General features: G+C 44.5%; 1 protein-coding gene across 2 annotated transcripts in view; it reads left to right on the plus strand.

Moving 5' to 3' along the window:
- The window catches only part of STX1B (syntaxin 1B), an 89,232-nt gene that overhangs the window by 46,220 nt on the left and 19,700 nt on the right, over positions 1–23,312 (plus strand). For both annotated transcript variants that reach the window (XM_070729693.1, XM_070729692.1), the window contains exons 2-5: positions 5,335–5,409; positions 14,497–14,596; positions 18,409–18,483; positions 21,349–21,422. In XM_070729693.1, coding sequence (XP_070585794.1) covers positions 5,335–5,409; positions 14,497–14,596; positions 18,409–18,483; positions 21,349–21,422 — 324 coding nt within the window. The remainder of the gene's footprint in view (positions 1–5,334; positions 5,410–14,496; positions 14,597–18,408; positions 18,484–21,348; positions 21,423–23,312) is intronic.

Consider the following 23,312-nt stretch of genomic DNA (forward strand, 5'->3'; position numbering starts at 1 on the left):
TCCAGTCACACACCTGTACAGTAACATCCTCTTGTTTTAAATTCATTAAAATGTCAATCAATGTACAGGTTTTGGTGAACTATAAGTGAAGTGGTGGATTTCATATGTCTTATGAATTCAGTCTCAGGCTGGAAAAATAGAGGCAGACAGGAGGACTGTTATGGCTTTTCCCCAACTCTTTCCTAGAAGATAAATGAAGCTTTAAAGGTTAGAATGATGGAAGGATGATTTTCCCCCCTTTTAGCAGCTAAGCTACAAATTTTTGCTGCTTCCAGCAGGCTGGTCTCCTGTCCCATCTATGAACAGATCTGCTAATTCTCCCTTAATTTTCTAGATCGTAAATTGCCAGGGGTTAAGTCTACCCAGTGGTGTATGTGTATATATATGTTTGGGAGGTAATGAAGAATTTAATATCTAAGCTCAAATACATTAAGTTTTGTACATAGTCAGTTACAGTCTTGTATTGATGGTTATTATTATTATTATTATTATTATTATTATTATTATTATTATTAATTAGATTTGTATGCCACTCCTCTCCGGAGACTTGGAGTGGCTCACAACAACAAAACACAGTACAAATCCAATGATTAAAAAACAGTTTAAAATCTTTAATATAAAAACAGTGATACATCCCAGACAAACCATGCATAAAACGGAACGGCCCAGGGGAATCAATTTCCCCATGCCTGATGGCAGAGGTGGGTTTTAAGGAGTTTGCGAAAGGCAAGGTGGATGGGGGCAGTCCTGATCTCCAGGGAGAGTTGATTCCAGAGGGTGGGGCCACCACAGAGAAGGATCTTCCTCTGGGTCCCACCAGACGACATTATTTCGTCTACGGGACCCGGAGAAGGCCAACTCTGTGGGACCTAATCGGTCGCTGCGATTTGTGCGGCAGAAGGCGGTCCCGGAGATATTCTGGTCCGATGCCATGAAGGGCTTTATATATCATAACCAACACTTTGAATTGTGACCGGAAACTGATCAGCAACCAATGCAGACTGTGGAGTGTTGGTTGCTGTAGGAGAAAAGCAGGCAGTGTTGGGGATGACAGAGTTAAACATATCATCAGCTTGGAGTTGTTGCATTTCCACAAGCACTCCAAGTTCAATCCTCCATTGACCTTTATCTGGTGCCAATTCCATTGACCTTTATCTGGTGCCAATTTAGCTTCAAACTTTTGTTAACCAGATTCTTATGTGTAGGCTGGAGTAAATCTTCTATGCTGCAATCTAACTGATGGTCCTGATTCTTGCACCTGACAGTTACTGCATTTATTCTTGTGACAGCAAATGATTCTGGAAACACAGGACAGGGTCAAATTTTGTGAGGACCTGGATGGCAGACCATTGGGGGATCCCAGGGATGCAGGCTAGAGTGGGGAATTCAGAAGCATTTCTCTAAGAAAGCGATAGCCAATTTCTTCAGCATCACTTCCTCCAATTTAAGCTCAACATGATGGTGAATTTATTATTATGCTTAATATTATGCTGCATGTTGTCATTAAAAGGAAGACATAAATAAGCTGTGACTAATATGCACCCAAAACATCAAATAATAACAACCTCTCTTCCCTGATTTTTTGGATGTTTTAGCATGAATGAATCTCTATCCTGTTTTGTAAATATGACTAGCTGCTTCCAGAGTCTCTATCTTTCTCATTGCAAAGTTTGTCTGGAAATATATTTTTATTGGATATATAGTACATTCCCATCTGCCTGTGTAGTTGGATGTGCTTTGATTTCCTGGCTGTTTTCCTAGGTTTTGCTCTGCCAATCATATTAATGCATCCAACTGGAGTCTGGATTGTCTTGGGTTTCTGCTGTTAAAATATGGCAGATTTCACATTACAAGCTTTTGTTAAGAAGCATGAAAATGCTTGTTTTCAGAAATTAGGTCTTTCGGTTGGGTGCCTTAGCTATGTGGGGGCAAAAACTAATTATAATATTTCAGGTCACATTTTAGTGTGATTTCACATGATGTGTGGGCACTATCATTTTCTTGAAAGAATTAAAAAAACCCCAACTATGCCCCAAATTTCATGAGATTTATGCAACAATGGAAAAATATTAAAATAACCCATTATAGGGGGCGTGCATAAATGCACCAGCATGCCTACCATCCCTGTCCTAATGTTTCCCTCTTATTAGAACCCATATCATGTATATAAACAGTGTTATATCTATGTATGCTGCCAATACGTAGACAAAATAAGTAAATATTCTCACAATATTTCTTCTTGCATAGCATTGTTAATTCTATTGTGTTGGGATTTTTGGTGTGGGCGATCATTATTTTTGTATATGTAAAGAACCTTAAAGTGAACATGAAGATGCTGATTAAATTTAGATAAATCAGCAGATTCTAGAACTGGTGTCTATGGGTTAAGTGTTAAAATGCGTTAAAGAAAAGGAAAGCAGAAAATTGGAAATAATAGCCAGAAATTCTTCACACATGGCACTAAGATTTAATTCCTTTCAGGGAACATGGAGAAAACAACTGAAATCTGCCAACTTTTGCAAACACTGTTAAGCCACCAGGGAGGACAATATTCTAATTTGATCCAAAGTTTTAAATATTCTTCCTCTGTATTTCTGTCTTGAAAAATTGGGATTTTACTTGTTACTCCCAAGAAATGGCATTTCATTTCCTAACATTTACACTACCACTATATATATACAGTGATCCCCCGCTCGTTGCGAGGGTTCCGTTCCAGGACCCCCCGCAACGAGCGGGTTTTCGCGAAGTAGCGCTGCGGAAGTAAAAACACCATCTGCGCATGTGCAGATGGTGTTTTAAACTTCCGCAGCGCTAGCGAGGAGCCGAAGATTGGGGGGCGGCGCGGCTATTTTAAAACATCGCCGCAGACATGGGGGGCTCGCTAGCACCCCCCCGAACCCCCAACCCGGGTTTGGGGGGGTGCTAGCAAGCCCCCATGTCGGCGACGATGTTTTAAAAGAGCCGCGCCGCCCCCAATCTTCGGCTCCTCAGCGGTGAGCGAGCGAGCGAAGCCAAGCCGGCAGCAATGTCGCCGCCGCTGCAGCCAACGCGCGCTACGATCTTCCGGGCCAGCCAGGCTCAGCGGATCAAGCCCGGCTCCTCTCGGCCCAGCATACCGGGCCAAGCGGCTGCCTTCCGTGACTGAGCCTGGCTGGCCCGGAAGATCATAGCGCGCGTTGGCTGCAGCGGCAGCGACATTGCTGCCGGCTTGGCTTCGCTCGCCGCGCCGCCCCCCAATCTTCGGCTCCTCAGCGGCGAGCGAGCGAAGCCAAGCCGGCGGCAATGTCGCCACCGCTGCAGCCGACGCGCGCTACGATCTTCCGGGCCAGCCAGGCTCAGCGGATCAAGCCCGGCTCCTCTCGGCCCAGCATCCCAGGCCAAGCGACTGCCTTCCGTGACTGAGCCTGGCTGGCCCGGAAGATCGTAGCGCGCGTTGGCTGCAGCGGTGGCGACATTGCTGCTGGCTTGGCTTCGCTCGCCGCGCCGCCCCCCAATCTTCGGCTCCTCAGCGGCGAGCGAGCGAAGCCAAGCCGGCAGCAATGTCGCCACCGCTGCAGCCAACGCGCGCTACGATCTTCCGGGCCAGCCAGGCTCAGCGGATCAAGCCCGGCTCCTCTCGGCCCAGCATCCCGGGCCAAGCGACTGCCTTCCGTGACTGAGCCTGGCTGGCCCGGAAGATCGTAGCGCGCGTTGGCTGCAGCGGTGGCGACATTGCTGCCGGCTTGGCTTCGCTCACCGCGCCGCCCCCCAATCTTCGGCTCCTCAGCGGCGAGCGAGCGAAGCCAAGCCGGCAGCAATGTCGCCACCGCTGCAGCCAACGCGCGCTACGATCTTCCGGGCCAGCCAGGCTCAGCGGATCAAGCCCGGCTCCTCTCGGCCCAGCATCCCGGGCCAAGCGACTGCCTTCCGTGACTGAGCCTGGCTGGCCCGGAAGATCGTAGCGCGCATTGGCTGCAGCGGCGGCGACATTGCTGCCGGCTTGGCTTCGCTCGCCGCTGCAGCCAACGCGCGCTACGATCTTCCGGGCCAGCCAGGCTCAGTCACGGAAGGCAGCTGCTTGGCCCGGGATGCTGGGCCGAAAGGAGCCGGGCTTGAAGATCGCAGCGCGTGTTGGCTGCGGTGGCGAGGGCTTGCGATGGAGGGTGGAGGAAGCGGCCATGGGAGGGCGAGCTGCCTCAGGGAGGAGGATCGGGCGGGACCAGATGGGGGCTGGAATTTCTCCGCCAGGGCGAAGGGCGGGCGAGCGGCGAAGGGCGGGCGAGCGGGTGCTGGGGAGGGCTTCTCGCCCTCCCGCCAGCATGAGGGGGAGCGAACGGCGTGGGCAGGCGAAGGGCGGGCGAGCGGCAGCGAGGAGTTTGCGTGGGCGGTGGGGAAACTCCTCGCTGATGCCAGCAAGAGGGGGAAGACACAGGGAAGCCGTCCAGCAGCTGATCTCCCAGTTGCCATCTACGCATGCGTGCCCATAGAAAAAAAAAAGGGCACGCATGCGTAGATGGTATTTTGACTTCCGGGTTGAAAAATCGCGAAGTACCCTGTTCGCAATGGTCGGGGACGCAATAAACGGGGGATCACTGTACAGTGGTACCTCATCATATGAACTTAATTGGTTCCAGGAGGAGGTTCGTAAGGTGAAAAGTTCGTAAGATGAAACAATGTTTCCCATAGGAATCAATGTAAAAGCAAATAATGCCTGCAAATCCTTCAGGAAAATCCCAAACTTTAGAAGGGAGGCGAACAGAGGGCGGAGAGGAGCAGCTAAAAGGGGCGGGTGGAAGAAGCAAGGCTAGGCTAAAGGGTGAGTGGGAAGGAAGAAAGGCAAGTGGGGCGCCCCTCCCTTTTCTTTCTTAAAAAGACACCATTTCAGTACCTTTGCAAGCATGCAAAATCTTTACTCCTCCAAGCTGCCCCTCCCTTTTCTTTCTTAAAAAGACACCGTTTCAGTGCCCTTGCAAGCATGCAAAATCTTTACTCCTCCAAGCTGCCCCTCCCTTTTCTTTCTTCAAAAGACACCGTTTCAGTGCCCTTGCAAGCATGCAAAATCTTTACTCCTCCAAGCTGCCCCTCCCTTTTCTTTCTTCAAGAAAGGGGAAAAAAAGAAACCCCTTCATCCCAGCAGCAGCTGCTTGGGTTCGTAAGGTGAAAATAGTTCGGAAGAAGAGGCAAAAAAATCTTAAACACCGGGTTCGTATCTTGAAAAGTTCGTTAGAAGAGGCGTTCGTAAGATGAGGTACCACTGTACTAATGTTTGAAGCAAGCAACAGAGCAAGGATCCCTGTTTCTTATAAGCAGAGCTCAATTATAATCTAATCTGTATCAATTCTGTTTTTTGAATAGGCCAAAGACAGTGATGATGAGGAAGAAGTGGTACATGTGGATCGAGACCACTTCATGGATGAATTCTTTGAGCAGGTAAGATGAAAGTTAGCATTGAAGTGGGTTTTTTTTTGCAAAAAAAGATATTCTGATTGTAAGAACTGAGTCAATATATTCACAATGGGCATATTGTTTATATTTAACAAATTTGTCAGAAATGCCTTTTTCTAACAATAATTAATATTTCAGTGAGAATATCTATTTGCCTGCCTTTCTGCTCTCTCTTTTATAATTACTAGTTATCAAAGAAAGAAGATAATTCAATTTAGAGTCACAAATGTATATTAAATTTATATCTCAAGAAAGCAATAGACAAAAGAAAACATTTGATCAGATTGGAATTTTAAGTTTTAGTAGAATGAACTTTCCTGTTCAGATGCAGGTAACTTTTGAATATAGATGTTCTGGAAGCCTTTCAAACAAGGGCTACTAGTGGCCACTGTTACAGAATTTTAGTTGATTGTTGCAGATCTCATTTGATCTTTACAGGCTGCTAATTTATTATTTATTTGGTTTTCATCACAGACTGGTGAATATGGAGGCCTGCCTCATACATGTTCACACACACACTTATGGCTTCTAAAATGAAACCTGGCTTTAGTCATATATTTTTCAACCTATCTGCGTAAAGGCAGTCTTCAGCTTATGACCAGTCACTTAATAGCCAGTCACAGTTACAACACACAACTCCAGAACTACTTATGACTTTGTTTTGAAGTTACAATTGTTGTACCCCTTTCCCAATTACATGATTCTATTTGAGGCATTTGACCACTGGCCCACCTTCAAAGAGATTTTAGCACCTCATGGTCATATAGCCATGATTTGTAATGGGGTGGGTGGGTGTTTGGACAGTTTCCAGTCTCTGGAAAATCTATTTGCTTAGGCACCGTGACATTTGCTTAACTATCACCAAAAAAAAAAAAAGGTTAAAAAAAGGTCATGCCTCAACTTACGACCAGAATAACTTTCTGCCATAATTCCAAACTCACAAAGTAAAGAAACTAGCCTCGTGGAAAGTGGAAGCTACAGCTGTCTGAATCAATAACGTTTGACTCTAAAAATCAAATTTGGTATTTGTAGCTTGCGACAGCGAATAAGTGAAATGAATTTTATTCTGCTAACTGGGTTCTGGCAGTGCAATGCATTGCAGAGACCTGGCAGGTCCATATTTGGTTCAGTTTCTAAAGAACACTCCAAAGCATGAAGTCTCCCTGATTCTAGCAGCAGAGGACTTTTCTTCTTGGGTTCACAAGTTAATTAGGATGCAGGTGGAAGAGTTTTCTTTCATTATCTCAGGAATGGTTCAATTTTCAGACTGGAAAGCTAGGAAATACATTTTCCAGCATGTTTATTGGATGGAAGCAAGCTGTGTCTTTAAATCCAGATAAACTTTTGCATTCTTTTAAATTAAAAAAAAAAACAACCTCCCATACTGATGGAGACTCAATTAAAGATGGGGAAATAAATGGGGAAATTATAGGTGAGAGTATCTCAGTCCTCCCTGCATTTCTTTCATTTCTCAAGACACCTTTCCCTCACACACATTAAGCCAGCCTGTCCTCAAATGGCAGGTATTTAATATGCAAAAGCATCTTTTAATGCTACTGTGCAGCCTCCATAATGTACAGGTGCTAGAGATGGAGAAATGCAGGGATAGGAATTGTGAAATTGGTGTATGCATGTCTGGCTCTGTTCCCAAAGGACATCTATGATTACATTCTGGAGTCTTATAGTCTGGATAAATTTTGCTCTTTGAAATTACATCATAGGAACAGCGGCTTGTTGACCTGGATTTAGGCAAACATGCCTCTCAGTCTCATACGTTCCTCATGTTAGGCTGACGTATCAAATGCTGATTGGATCCACTAACGTGTCAAATGCACCATGGAAGGAAACCCCATCAGTGTTGATGTAATGATTCAGTTGAAAGAATGCTAAGCGGTTTATGAGCCAAAGCAGAATATTTCAGGACCTTGGACAGGGCTTCTTAAAATCAACTCACAAACATGGTTCAAGTCCCTTTGCACACTACCCTCTAGTGATGCGTTAAGGTTACTGCCGCTCTCTAATAGAATAATCCATGTTGAGCTTTTCAATACTTTCAAGGTCCCAAAGATGCTTTTGCAAAAGGCAACTGAATTTTGTTTTTCTTTGGAGATGTTTCCCTTCTCATCTCATCCAAGAAGCTTCTTCAGTTCTGACAGAATGGTGGAGGATGGAAGGATTTATATTCCTTGTCAGAACTGAAGAAACTTCTTGGATGAGAAGTGAAATGTCAAGAAAAAAAAAAGTCCAGGTGACTTTTGAAAAAAACACTTTTTGTACAATCATGACCTGGATGACTGAGAATCTCCTAAGACAAGAATTTGAATTTCACTGACAGGTGAAAAATATGGACAGGTATCTACCCCCCCAACCATCACATCCCTCCCCTTCACCACCACCACCACTACTCCCCTTCTCTCTCTTTTGCATTTATACATTTATGTGTCTATGGAGATTGTCAATTATCCAACGTTGCGCTTTTTCCAAAACGAAGCTGGACTTTCTTGTTTTTTTTAAATTTTCCTTTGAAACCATTCTACTTCTCATTCAAGAAGCTTCTGAACTGAAGAAACGTCTTGAATGAGAAGTGAAAGAGGGGAAAAAAACCCAAAGTCCATTAGCCTTTTGGAAAAAAAGGACCTTTGAGTTTACAGCCTCTGGTTTTGTGTCTGAGTTTCTTCAAATATGAAGAGAATTGTATGGATGAAATGACGTACTGGAATACATAGGAAAGGAGAAGTTAATAATGGATATGGATCTAATTTACCTCACCGCTGGTTTGCTTCCTCCTGCACCACACAGAAGCAAAAAACAGCTACTACGCACGCAAAGAAACAAAAACAAGATGGCGGTGGCCTAGGCGCTGCCATTAGAGCTGGTTCAGGGGTGTAGCTAATGATTGCTCCCGGTTTGGCAAAGGGGAACTGGTCCAAATCAGGAGCAACCCATCTCTGATATGGATCCATCTCACCAGAATATTAGTTGTAAGGGAATGCAACCTTCACAATAACCCCTTTCCCAGTTCAATAGTCCCCCTTCTTTCCAAATGGAATAGAAAGAGAAATACAGTTAATCCTCAAGTTACAATCACAATTGAGCCCCAAATTCCAATTACTAAGTGAGACATTTGTTAGCGAGAATTTTGCAACCTTTTACAACTTTTCTTGCCACAGTGGGTGAGTGCATCATTGCAGTTGTTAGATTAGTAACAATGCAGTTAGTAAGTGAATCTGGCTTCCCCATTGATTTTGCTTCTCTGAGAGTCGTAAAAGATGGGCACATGACCAGGGACACTGCAGCCATCCTAAATATGAGTCAGTTGTCAATCATCTGAACTTGGATTGCATGGCCATTGGGATGCCGCAAGGGTCGTATGGATGAAAAACATCCCTAAATCACTTTTTTCAGTGCTGTTGTAACTTTGAACTTTGTTTGTAACTTTGAACAGTCACTAAATGAACAGTTGTAAGTAAAGTACAGTGTTCCCTCGATTTTCGCGGGGGATGCGTTCCGAGACCGCCCACGAAAGTCGAATTTCCGCAAAGTAGAGATGCGGAAGTAAATACACTATTTTTGGCTATGAATAGTATCACAAGCCTTCCCTTAACACTTTAAACCCCTAAATTGCAATTTCCCATTCCCTTAGCAACCATTTAGATTATTACTCACCATGTTTATTTATTAAAGTTTATTTAAAAAAATATTTATTAAAGGCAAACAAAAGTTTGGAAATGACATATGACGTCATCAGGTGGGGAAAACCATGTTATAGGGGAAAAACCCATGAAGTATTTTTTAATTAACATTTTTGAAAAACCGTGGTATAGACTTTTCGCGGAGTTTGAACCCGCGAAAATCGAGGGAACACTATACTACCGGTGCTTAAACAAAACCCAATATTTTGTTCAGATGTTTCTACAGAGATACTCAGGAACACAACCCTCTCTTGGAAAAGTTCTCTTTTTAGTCTAATCTTGATGTGGAATAATAGAAAACACTACTTTCCCCCCATTTTACTGGTTTTAAACCTGACGGAGCTCCTGAGAAAAGCCCACTATTGAACTGGAGCTCAAATCTTTGCGGCACCCACAGCAGGGGCTGATTGCTGCTATCGCTGCTACCGGTGGGCTGCACGCACAGCCTTGGTTGTGTTGTGTGTATGCCCACACTATGCGCATGCGTCCCCAGTGTGCTTTTGCGTCTGCACATGCACAGGAAGCAAAAACGCACTGAAATCTTGCAAGGGGACATGCGCATGAGAAGTTTCAGTGATTTTTTGCTTCTGTGTATGCCCAGAAGCAAAAAATTGGCAAAATCTCTTTCGTGTGTGCGTCCTCTGGCAAGATTTTGCTTCTGCACATGCGCACAAAGATGGTGGCACCCGCAGGACTGCCATTGGAGTGGTTGTGCACAAATTGCGCAATCTGGTGGCCACTACCAGTGTGCAGTCTGCTACCGCACCAGTAGCAAGAGTAAGCATCTTTCACCAATAAACCTTCCTCTCAGTATGTATTTATGACCGCACTGAGAATAAGAACCATGCCCTAGAATCTATTTTTAATAATCCCAATTCTAAATGTATATCTGCCTCCCTCCACTGGATGTCGCTTTTTGATGACATCAGCAGCCAGCTTGCTTAAGCCTTCCTGGTTTTGGTTTCCCCAGGGTCCTGCTGCTTGCTGTTCTTTTGAAGGAGGCATAGGGGTTTTCTTGTGCCAAGGCAAATGGCTCACTCAGCTTAAGGAGAGCTCCTTAGGTAGTAAAAGGGCCCTTGCATTCCCAGCATGCGCTGGGGGAATGTATACACTCCTTCTCATCTCTTCCACTAACCCAGTGCTTCTCAATTATTTTCTGTTACATACACACCCCTGGAAAGAGCAAGCATTTCACGCTCCTCTAAATTCTCAGATCTGGGACCCAATCCAAACTTTAGTGTTAATATTTATTATTTATTATAAATTGCAAGCAAACTATTGGCTGGGAAAAGCTGCTCTACTCAATTAATCTGAGAGTACATCACACTGAACTCAGCGGAGCATGTTTTCAGTTAGACAGGTATAGGCTACCATGGTTAGGGTCCTCTTTTGACATGAGTCCAGGCCAGCTTAATCAAGCCAATGTTTTGGGGTCACTGGCCTGGCCCATAAGCGCTGCCTCTGCCGGGCACTCACAGCGAATAGTATGAATGAGGCTTTAGGATGCTGTTCGAAGCTTTTGCCCAGCTGCAGAGGATGCTCCTTTTTGTCCAGCAGTGCTGTTCATGGCTACCTTGGTGCCCACCAAGAACAACAAGAACCTACATAGCCGCCTCACCTGGCCGCCTTCTCTTCCGGACTCGGAGCAGCATGCAACTGGGAAAACACTCCCTGTCTGGGGGGATTGATTGAGAGGGATCATACATGTTCCCCAGGGTCACACGCGCCACCCTGGCATCGTTCTGCGCCCCACCAGGGGGCACACCCCACTATTTGAGAAACACTGCACTAAGCCAAAGAAGAGATTGTGTGTGTTGGCTTGTTTCGGTTAGCTATGCTATGAAATCTTCGACAATACCGAGCAGAGAATTTTAATAGAGCGTGGATGTGTGATAAAGCCAAGACACAGACTTAATTAAATAAGTATTATTTACATATAAACAAAATATAAACAATCCAAAATATGCACTTAGCAAATACAGAACAATACAGAATATAGATAACAAGCACAAAGCTAAAATATATAGATAAAGCACAGAGCTTATACAATACAGATAAAGCACGCAGCTTCTACAAGCACAGAGCTTGGACATGACTCCCCCATCTCAGGCAGATATAAAGTAACAAGGAAGTGTCCAGGCACGATCATGAGCTTTTATAGCTTCAATGACCACATAGCCTTGAACATTTACTCTGCAATTAAATGTTAACTCTTTGAGTGCACATTAACCCTTTAAGTGACAGTACAGTTTTACAGTAGCAACTGTAGCATTTAAAGTGACAGTACAAGTTTGGTACAGTTTATAATATGCAGTTTACAATGGCAAACCCTAACACACATGTACCCTGTACTAACAGTGTGTGTATGTTTTTACAAATGATCCAAACAGCTTCCACAACCATAGACAGTCCTTGACTTCGTAATCCCAACTGAGCTCAAAATTTCTATTGCTAAGAGAAAAAGTTATTAAGTGATTTTTGCCCTATTTCATGACCTTTCTTGCCACTGTGGCTAAGTGAATCACTGCAGTTGTTAAATTAATAACACAGTTATAAAGTGAATTTGGCTTCCCCATTGTCTTTGCTTGTTAGAAGGTCGCAATAGGGGATCACATGAGCCTGGGATGCTCATAAATACATGACACTTGCCAAGTGTCCAAATTTTGATCAGGTAAACATGGGATGTTGCAATAGTCATAGGTGTGAAAAGAGGTCATAAGTCATTGCTAAAGGTCTATGAAGAATCTCAGTCATCCAGGTCATGGTTGTCCCAAAGGTACTTTTTCAAATGGCAACTGAGATTTCTTTGTTTTTCCTTGAAGACTTTTCTCTGAGAGACCTGAAGATGTTTCTTCGATGAGAACGAAACAACTTCAAAGAAAAACCAGAAAGTTCCATTGTCTCTTGAAAAAGCACCTTTAGGACAGTCATTTTCCAGTGCCAGTGTAACTTTAAATGGTCATTAAATGAACTGTTGTAAATCAAGGACTAACCATAGTTTCTTTGTCTATACATTGGAATGTCCTCTGTGGACAAAAATGATCTCTGACCAAGTAATTTTAAATAATTGCCTATAAAAGAAATATCTCCCAGTTGTGTTTCCTGCGTGGCTCCTTATGAGCAGTGAAGCAGCACTTTTCTGCCATTTCTTCCTTACCTATCGGAGGAGATTATGAAATCTTGTTCTTGGTGGGCCACCATCTGAAGGAAGCAGGGAGATAACTTGCAATAATGGGACCTTCTGCAGAGAAAGGTGGACAATATATCACCCCAACCTAACACCTTTTAAAGCAAGGGTCCCCAACCCTCTCTGGGCCATGGAATGGCACTGGTTTGCCACATGCCAGAAACTGGGCTGGATAAACAAACAAAGCCCCATTTATGGGATGGAGGTAGCACATGCAACCCTGCCCCTTTCGTTTTATGGAAAAACCTCTCCACAGAACTGGTCCCTGGTGCCCAAAAGGCTTGGGGCTGCTTTTTTAGAGGTACTGGGACTGCAGTTTTTCAAACTCCCAGCCAACATGGCTAGCTCTGGATTGAGTAGCTTGCAATAAAGAAAACCAACTGTATATAGCTGCAGTTGGATGTTCTGGGCCTGTCTTAGTCTTTTCATTCTCCTGACAGTATAGTCAGCTTCAAGCATTAGATGGCTCTCTGGCTAAATTCATACTCTCCCTTATGCCATAATGTAGAGATAATCCTTGAGTTAACAATAATTCATTTAGTGATTGTTCAACGTTACAAGGGCGCTGAAAAAGTGACTCATGACCGGTCTTTGTACATACTCAACCCTGATAATACGGAGTGGCTGTGGGTTTTGCCTCCCAAGGACAATTCCATCTGTCCATCCATTACCCTGGGGGGGGGATCACTGACCCCCTCAGAGAGGGTCCACAACTTGGGCATCCTCCTCGATCCACAGCTCACATTAGAGAAAAATCTTTCAGCTGTGGTGAGAGGGGCGTTTGCCCAGGTTCGCCTGGTGCACCAGTTGCGGCCCTATTTGGACCGGAGGTCACTGCTCACAGGGGGCCATGCCCTCATCACCTCAAGGCATGACTACTGTAATGTTGTCTACATGGGGCTACCTCTGAAAAGTGTTCGGAAACTCCAGATCATGCAGAATGCAGCTGCGAGAACAATCATGGGCTTCCCTAAATATGCCCATGTTACACCAACACTTCGCAGTCTGCATTGGTTGCCGATCAGTTTCCGGTCACAATTAAAAGTGTTGGTTATGACCTATAAAGCCCTTTATGGCATCGGACCAGAATATCTCCGGGACCGCCTTCTGACGCACGAATCCCAGCGGCCCCTTAGGTCCCACAGAGTTGGCCTTCTCCAGGTCCCGTCAACTAAACAATGTTGTTTGGCGGGACCCAGGGGAAGAGCCTTCTCTGTAGCGGCCCCGACTCTCTGGAACCAACTCCCCCCAGAGATCAAAATTGCCCCCACCCTCAGGCATGGGGGAATTGAGATATTCCCTTTCCCCTAGGCCTATACAATTTATGCATGGTATGTTTGTGTATACATTCCGGTTTTTAAATAAGGGTCTTTTAATTATTTTAAATATTATATTTGTTATATGTTGTTTCATTATTGTTGTTAGCCGCCCCGAGTCTATGGAGAGGGGCAGCATACAAATCTAATAAATAAATAAATAAATAAATAAATAAATAAATACATACATACATACATACATACATACATACATACATACATACATACATAAATACTCAGGGTACACGCCCCCTTCAGTTGGTTGAGAAGGGTGGCATAGAAGTTTAATTAATAATAAATAAATATGACCTTTACAGCATCCCCATGGTCATATGATCAAAAGTCGGGTATTTGGCAACCAATATGTATTTACAAGTCTTTCAGCATCCCAGGATCATATAAGGGCCATTTGTGACCTTCCCAGTTGGCTTCTGAAAGGCAAAGTCAGCGGTGAAAGCAGAATTTGCTTAACAACCATGTGATTCACTTAATAATTGTGGCAAAAAAGTTTCTAAAATTGGGCAGGACTCACTTAACCACTGCTTTGTTTCCCAATGGAATTTCTTCTGGTCCCACAATTGTGGCCATAAGCCAAGGACTTTCTGTAATCTACTTGCGCTTATCTTACGGATTTTTGCAGCTGCAGCTATCATAAATCTCATTATTTCTGTTTTTGACTCCTTTGTGAACCCAAGCAAATGTTTATTGAACCAGCCACTGCTAAATAGTATGAACCCAGGAACTGATTCTTAAAACCCCCCAGGAGAACTGGTCACTCTGGTGGCAACTCTGAAAATCTCCGCCTACCCTAATTCCTGAGGTTTAAAGCAAGCCATAGGAGTGAGAATTGATGCATGCTTCTCTGTTTGTTATCCAGGTGGAGGAAATCCGTGGCTGCATTGAAAAGCTCTCAGACGATGTGGAGCTGGTGAAGAAACAGCACAGTGCCATCCTGGCTGCCCCTAACCCAGATGAAAGTGAGTGAAAGCCTCTTTAGCGGCCCTTGCATATATGTCCTCAGCCGTTCATACATAGCAAGAGCCGGGGTGGCGCAGCAGGTAGAGTGCTGTACTGCAGGCCGCTGAAGCTGACTATAGATCTGAAGGTCAGCGGTTCAAATCTCATCACCGGCTCAAGGTTGACTCAGCCTTCCATCCTTCCGAGGTGGGTAAAATGAGGACCCAGACTGTGGGGGCAATAGCCTAGCTCTGTTAAGAAGTGCTATTGCTAACATGTTGTAAGCCGCCCTGAGTCTAAGGAGAAGGGCGACATAAAAATTGAATAAATAAATGAATAAATAAATACACACTGGAGATGCCCAGTGCTCTCTCGCCAGGTCCCGTGGGAGGTTGGAGGAAGGGACCTGCATGTGTAAGGTCATCATTTCAACCATCTGTCCAAGTTGCTGGAAATGTTGCCGCAAAAGACAGTCAGTGGGGTTAGAGAGTTAGAACAGCTTCTGTTCAAGGAAAGTCTGCAGTGTTCAGAACGTAAGCAGAGGGTAAGGTGAGACATGATGGAGGAGTATCACATCATGCAGAATATGAGGGGGGGCAGGGTTGGGCAGCAAGGGGGACGGCATGGAATGCCGTTCCACCGGCAGAAATGAAGCTGCGCATGCAGCTTTGTCACCGCTGGTGGTGCACGTGTGTGCATGCAAGATTTGGCTTCTGCGCATGTGCAGCAGCTGAATCTCACTGCCCTACCTAGGAAGGAGAGAAGCTCATCGGGGAGACGACGTCACTCCCATTTCACCTGCTTGCCAGAGTCTCCTCGATGAGCTGCTCTCCTTCCTGGCAAATGGGCGAAGTGGGAGCGACATCATCTCCCTGATGAGCTGCTCTTTTTACTGGTGATTTCTTACCACTGGTGGCTCCTGGGTAGGACTAACCGGCGTGCTTCTGCTGCTGCTGTTGTTACAGCCAGCCGGCAGGCACGGAGCTGGGTCCCGCGCGGTGGTGGTGGTGGTTCATCCCAGCTGGGAGCCAGGGGTGGGCTGCTAGCCGGAACACTGAATTGGGTTTGCCATGGCGGCTCGCGAGTGCTAGTGGGGCCCGTGCGATTTTGCTTTTGCAGCTGTGGAGGTAGCAAAATTGCGCACAGAACCGCAGGTGCACCAGAATTTCAGTGAGGGTTTTTTTGCTTCTATAAGGCCAAACATGGGCACACCTGCAGCTCCTTCCACAATTTTGCTACCTCCACAGCTGCAGAACCAAAATTGCGCTGGCCCCACTACCACCCGCAAGCCCAATTTAGTGATCCGGCTAGCAGCCCACGTTATGGCTAGCAGGCTCATCCTCGTTATCACTCACTGTGAATTCGGCCAGAGCAGCAGACTGGGCTGTGGTGAGGTGGCCACCAGGTTGGGCTGAGCTGGCAGCCGAGGGGGCCTGCTTCTCCATCTGTTGCCTCCGCATCCGAGTTGCCTGAGGACAGCAGCGCCAACTTCTCCACTTTGGCAGAGTTCCCCAGCCCTGCGTTTTCACATTTGCTGGCGTTGTAGTAGTGGCAGCAAGAGGAATGAAGGGGGGGCTCGGGTGCCAGGGGGTGCCTGGGGAAGCAGGAAGTTTCTTCTCCTCCAGGCCGGTACGATCTCTCTCCGCCCTTTCCATGGAGTGGGACTGGTCCTAGAGTTGCCCTCCTTGACTTCCGGAGGTGGCTGCTCCTCCTGCTCCTCTTCTCCCTCCTCATACAGCAGCTGGAAACTCAGCTGCTGCTCCTCACAGCTCAGCTGGTGGCTCCCGAATGGGATGGCTTCGGCCCATGACTCTGCGCATGTGCAGAAAATTGAAGAGTGGGCGCACAAATGCGCCCTCCTCTCGCAAGCATTCCAGTAGGGCTGCAAATGGCTGTCCTTTATTATTTTATTTTATTTCATTTCATTTCATTTCATTTCATTTCATTTCATTTCATTTCATTTCATTTCATTTCATTTTATTTTATTTTATTTTATTTTATTTATTTACTTACTTACTTACTTACTTATTTATTAGATTTGTATGCCGCCCCTCTCCGTAGACTCAGGGCGGCTCACAGCAATAATAAACAATATATAACAAATCTAATAATTTAAAAGAAACACTAAAAACCCCATTATTAAAAGCAAACATACATACAAGCATACCATACATAACTGTATAGGCCCGGGGGAGATGTTTCAGTTCCCCCATGCCTGACGGCAGAGGTGGGTTTTAAGGAGTTTACGAAAGGCGAGGAGGGTGGGGACAGTTCTAATCTCTGGGGGGAGCTGGTTCCAGAGGGTCGGGGCCACCACAGAGAAGGCTCTTCCCCTGGGTCCTACCAAACAGCATTGTTTAGTTGACGGGACCCGGAGAAGGCCAACTCTGTGGGACCTAATCGGTCGCTGGGATTCGTGCGGCAGAAGGCAGTCCCGGAGATATTCTGGCCCGATGCCATGAAGGGCTTTATAGGTCATAACCAACACTTTGAATTGTGACCAGAAACTGATCGGCAACCGATGCAGACTGCGGAGTGTTGGTGTAACATGGGCATACCTAGGGAAGCCCATGATTGCTCTCGCAGCTGCATTCTTATTATTGTTGTTGTTATTTATTAGACTTGTATGCCGCCCCTCTCCGAAGACCCGGAGCGGTTTTACTGGGTGGTGGTGGTGTAGAAAGCTTTTTCTCCTCTTTTCACAAGGCTAGCAATGGTGTCACTCACAGTGATTTCAGGCTGCAAATTTAGAATTTGTAAAAAAGGCAGACCTAAGAACTAACAAAGGAGAATAGTTCTAGTTCGGGATTAAAATGAGAGATCCTTGATGCTCTCTGAGTTTGCTTATTTTCTTGCAGACATTTCATTACCCTAATTAGGTAGCATCATCAGGGCTAGTTGGGGTGATGAAACATCTTCAAGAAAACAAGCAAACTCGGAGAGCCTCAAGGATCTCTCATTTCAACCCTGACCTACAATTATTTATTGGCCCTCTCTGAACCGTCACACATTCTTCTCAAAGTTCTAGCTGTGCTAGCAACCCAGCAGTCATACAATCATGAACCAGATGCTTAGCACCCAGTTACACTACTGACAATTACAGAATACCAGGGTCACGCAAACAATATTAGTGACCGTACCACAAGCAAAGCAATGGGGGAGCTAGCAGGAAGATTACAAATCACTCTGGTAAGTCTCCCCACCCACCCCAAGCCTTGTCCTTGTGCTTTGTTGCAACAGCCCCTTGCATATCCCTGTGCTCCCCTACCACTTATCTGCCCATGGGTCTCGTTGTGAGTGGCCTGAAACTTGCGTGTTTCTGCCAACTTTCTCATTGACTTTGATTATTGGAATCTAGAAGCTGCTAGGAGGCCCTCATTTAACAACCTGCAAACCTTACTTAACAGGCAGTTGGGACTGGTAGGATTGCTCTCACATAATGATGCCATTACATGAATTTGGAGTTTATAGTGTGTTAGCAGTGGAAATTCTGATCCCAATGACCATCATTAGCCAAAGACTACCTATTGGGTCTGCCATGAAATATAACAATGGTCACCAATGCAGTTGCTTTTAAAAGGAGGTTATTTTAGAAGGCACTTGTCTTGATGCCTGCTTATTACCTCCAGCACCATAGGCAGCATACCTTAAATACCAACTTTTGGGGAGGGTCAAGGGTGCCTCTCTGTATTAGGTTTGTGAGTTGATTGCACCTGATTGATCCCTGTGGAGTGCAGATTGCTGGATTAGAGTTATTCTTGACCTGACCCAGCATAGTTTTCTTTGGTTTTTAAGCTTCGGCGTCCTCTTATTATTATTATTCATCTTGCAGAAACTAAGCAGGAGTTGGAGGACCTCACAGCTGACATCAAGAAGACGGCCAACAAGGTGCGCTCCAAATTAAAAGGTAAGGGCTGAAGAGGCAGCTGCTTCTTGTTTTCTGTTTGTTAGCGTAAAATGTATCTTTGTTGAGCTTTCAGTGAAATGCATGATTGAACAACATAAAGGTGAGTCTTAAAATCACCTTTTAAAGTCAGCCACTTTTATTCCTATTTTGAATTATTGTGGAAAAAAACCCTACACTGATCTGTTAGTAAAGTCAAAGGAGCTGAATTCAACCTTCTCGTACTCACCCACCTGTGCTCCACAGGGCTTCCCTGGGGCACCTGCATACCTGTCCACACTTCATAGCATCTGCCCATAGCACCATGTACCCATTTGCACTCCACAGCACTTGCCTGTGGCACTTGCAGCAGCCACTCACCTGTCTGTGCCCCCGAGCACCTGCCTGCAGTTCCTACACACCTGCCCAGAACACCTGCCTATGTCACCTCCATGCTCATTTATAGTTTTCTGCCAGCCTGCTTGCCATACCTACCTACTCCCATGCAGTCCCGGGGTTGTGACAGCAATTGGACTGTTGGGATTGCTGTCGCTAACTGAAGTGGGCATGTGATGTGTTTTACAATTGCTTCACTTAATGATGGAAATTCTAGTCTGTATTGCCATTGTAATCAAAAGTACTGCCTGTACACATTTTACTTTCTCTCACACACATACTTGTCCAATTAATTAGTTTGTTAGGTTTCTATATTGCTTTTCCTCCAAGAGCTCAGGATAACTCTTTCCTCTGATTTTTATTCCCACAACAATTGTGGAAGGTTGTTCTGAAATGTGATGACTGTTCCAAAGTCAGTCCAAAGCTTATTTGCATTTGAATGTGAATTTTTTATGGTCAAAGTCCAGCATCTTTCATCCAGGCCTTTGGCAAGGAAGAGAAAGATCCTGCACCCTTTATCTTTACATTTTATGTTTTATGTTTTAAAGATTTGTTTGCAATTTCTTTGATGGTTGAGAGCATCCTTGGGACAAGTTTAATGACAAAGTTTAAAATAAATTTAAGAGCAAGTTTAATAAATTATTTAATAAATGTTAATTAATTAATTCTAATTGCTGCAACATACTGATAGTTTGCAAAGTTTCAGTTATATTATCGCAGCAAAGGATGATTGACCCTCAGGTAATGTAGGAGAAGGAGAGGCAGAGGTGGAGTCAAGAGAGGATGCAGCCCAGAATCCTAATGTGCCCACAAACTCTTCAAGTCCATTCCCTTCACCCAAATTCAATGGCTTCTTATCTATTGCTAACTTAGTGCTGACCATTAGTTGACTAGATTCTTGTATATAGCCTTGAGCAATAAATATTCTTAGTTGGAAGTTAACCATGGTTCTAATTGTTTGTTTCTGTCTTGACCTAGAAAATTTCATGCCTCTGTTCATGAAGGGATCAGATAGGTGGAAACACAGTAAACTGCAGGAAGATGCCCTAGTGTGCACAGTAAGGAAGATGACCTTGACAGAGATATGCAGACTCTGTTACCTAAGCAAAGCAGGCTAAAGCCTTTTTAGATTTAAAACATCCAGATAACATCCAGAAGTAACTCACGCAAGATACTTCTCCAATTCAATGAACTATAAAGAGGAATACAATCAAACTTGCAAGGTTCTGTTATTCTAGACAAACTCAATAAAAGTAGTTTTGGACATCATATGGAGTTGATTACATGGTGTACTGCAAGGTGGAAAAGACCTTGGGAGACAGGGGAAGAAGATGCTGCCTAACAAATGGTCAGATAAGGGACAGCATAGCCCTCAGCTGCATAATAGGTAGGGCAAAAGAAGAAACCTTCCCTAGCTTTTCAGGTTGTAAAGAAAACCATGGGGGAATCGTACTTTCAGACTTGCTAATTGATGTCAGTCTTACCAGGCAGACCAGACAGAAAACAACCAGATAAACTAATTTTACTATACTGTAAAGTTTCATTAACAAAATCTGTCCATTTTTCAGTTACAATCTGTTGTGATTCAGTCTGAGGCTCCTCAGGGAACGGCTGGAACTCTGCCGGCTCCATGCTCAGAGGGGGAGGACGAGGAACAGGAGGAGGAGGAGGACCAGGCAGACGGGGAAGAGGAATGTCAGGACGAGGAGGAGGGAGAACAGCCTGAGACCCCCGGGGGGGAGCTCTCCCCAGCGAGTAGCCTGGAGTCATTAGATGAGAACGCACAAGCCATCATAGATATGAGGCAGAGAAGGGCAGCACAAAGAAGGGGACAATTAGCCAGGTATTTCCATCCCTAATAGGCAACAGCTGGGTTTGGGTGTGGATCTCCTCAGAAAGGTTGAAAAGGCAGGCCCGCCCTTCCTGTATTGTGGAGAGTTATCTTTTGGGAGTACTGTGTTCTTGCTTCGATCCTTGGCATCTCTGATTCTGGCTTGTGGCCTCGAAGGCTGAAAACTTGGGGGAGGCGTGGGTTTTATTATCTACAGTGGTGTGTGTGCCAGCAAGAAGCCTGTTGTATTGTCTGGCCGTCGTGACTCTTCTGTGAAGCTTCATAGCATTCCAGTTTGTAAGAACAGTTTTTGTTATCTGTGTTTGTTTTCAAAGACATAAAATGACTTTGCTTTTTACCAGCGTGTCTGGATACTCTTTTTAGTTGGTGTTGACGTCTGGGGGAAACCCAGACAGAACACAATCTATGTTATCTGACTATTCTCTAGCTAGCATCTCTTCTAACTGTTTCACAAGATCCCCCTCGCCCCCCAGTGTTGCAGTCCCTGTGTATTAGTGGGGCTGATATCTAGTTTGAGTGACTTCATTTGTAGCTCACCAGCTCACCATTAAGGACAACAATTCAGATGTCCGTTGCACTAATTCACTGGTTTTTCATTTCTATACTGCAGCTATGATTCTTCACCTATTTTCTTTCTCCAGCGATTGAGCAGGGAATTGAGCAGGAAGAAGTGCAGAACCGATCCTCTGCTGACTTGAGAATCCGGAAAACACAGGTATTCTGCCTTGGATCTCATCCAATAGCTACTTCTTCCCTTTGTGTTGTTTCCTTCATTTTCCAATGTTTTTTTTGCTTTTCCCATAATCTTGCTTGTGCTAGTTTCTTAACTGGAATTTAGCAATTATGTGTGCTTTTATTTTTCTTTTGAAACAACTTCCAAATGGGACCGAATTTTTTTTTAAAGATTGAAATGAGATAGTGATTGCACAATAGAGAAAATAGAAGTACAGTGTTCCCTCGATTTTCGCGGGTTCGAACTTCGCGAAAAGTCTATACCACGGTTTTTCAAAAATATTAATTAAAAAATACTTCGCAGTTTTTTTCCCTATACCATGGTTTTTCCCACCCAATGGCGTCATATGTCATCGCCAAACTTTTGTCTGCCTTTAATAAATATTTTTTAAAATAAACTTTAATAAATAAACATGGTGAGTAATAATCTGAATGGTTGCTAAGGGAATGGAAAATTGCAATTTGGGGGTTCAAAGTGTTAAGGGAAGGCTTGTGATACTGTTCATAGCCAAAAATAGTGTATTTACTTCCACATCTCTACTTCGCGGAAATTCGACTTTCGCGGGTGGTCTCGGAACGCATCCCCCGCGAAAAGTGAGGGAACACTGTATAGTATAAAGCAGAGATATCCATCCTTGGCAACTTTAAGTACTGTGGACTTCAACTCCCAGAATTCCCCAGGTAGCTATGCTATCTTAAGAATTAGATACAGATATAGATTACTAGAGTTAGAAGGGACCTTATAGGTTATCTAGTCCAGCCCCCCACTCAAGCAGGACTCCCCCTACCCACTTCAGACATATTTTGGCAGTTAAAATCCACAAGGATGCCCATACTGTAAAAAGAGTGTCCCTGACCCTTTACAATCCTTAAATCCATAGCTAGCCTGCTATGTATGGCTCTTGCCATGCTGGGTGAATCAAATGTGATCCTCTAGCCAACATAAGTTGGGTATCCTATGTTAGAAAGGACTGGTGTGACATTCCTTTGCCATCTTTTCCTATTCAACTCATGACCCGATTAGAGCTTCCACCCAATAAACAGCCAGAATTAATTCTTGAAGCTGATGATTTATTTATTTTATTTATTTATTAGATTTGTATGCCGCCCCTTTCCGTAGACTCGAGGCGGTAAATGATGTAGGAGAAGAGCAAGCAGAGCTGGAAGACAGAGTTAAACATGTCTTTAGTTTGGAGTCATTGCGTTGTCACAAGAGACTGGTCCCTGTGAATTCTACTGCCAATTTAATTTTGACCTTTAGTTGACCAGATCCTTGTGTAGAGGTAGCAGTCATAAACCCTTCTGTGGATGGAACTTAATAAATGCTCCTGGTTATTTGCCCTTGACAAATGACTTTTCTCAGTCAATAAAGATTTATATATTTTTCCATCTGATTATTTTACTATTCTAAATTTCCTTGATTTTGAATAATGCTCCCAGGGCATATTCTTTAAAGGTGCACAGTGCTGTTCCACACTTTAGAGAATGTCTTATCTAAAACAGCAGCTGCCTTTGAGAAACAACGGGGGGTTTTTCAGCATGCAAATCCCAAGTTACGATGCGGTTTATCAGCTGCATTATTAATAATTAAAATGTAGTCATGTTATTAGGATCCTCGGCAACAACAGATCCAAATTAGCTGTTTTAGCCAATCTCTTTATGTCAGAGAATTTGCGCAGTTGACATTCAAATGAAGTCGGAGATGCTGACACAAATGTTTGGTTTTATATAAAAACATATATTTAGCACTTATATTTACAGCAGAGAATGTAGTTAGGTACAGACTAAGATCATGAAGTAAATCACAGAACGGCATACAGAGCACGCCAAAGAAAAAAGGCGGGAAAAAGGGAAACTCCCCCTCTCACTCAGC

Source organism: Erythrolamprus reginae, chromosome Z, assembly GCF_031021105.1.
Source record: "Erythrolamprus reginae isolate rEryReg1 chromosome Z, rEryReg1.hap1, whole genome shotgun sequence".
NCBI classification, from domain to species: domain Eukaryota; kingdom Metazoa; phylum Chordata; class Lepidosauria; order Squamata; family Dipsadidae; genus Erythrolamprus; species Erythrolamprus reginae.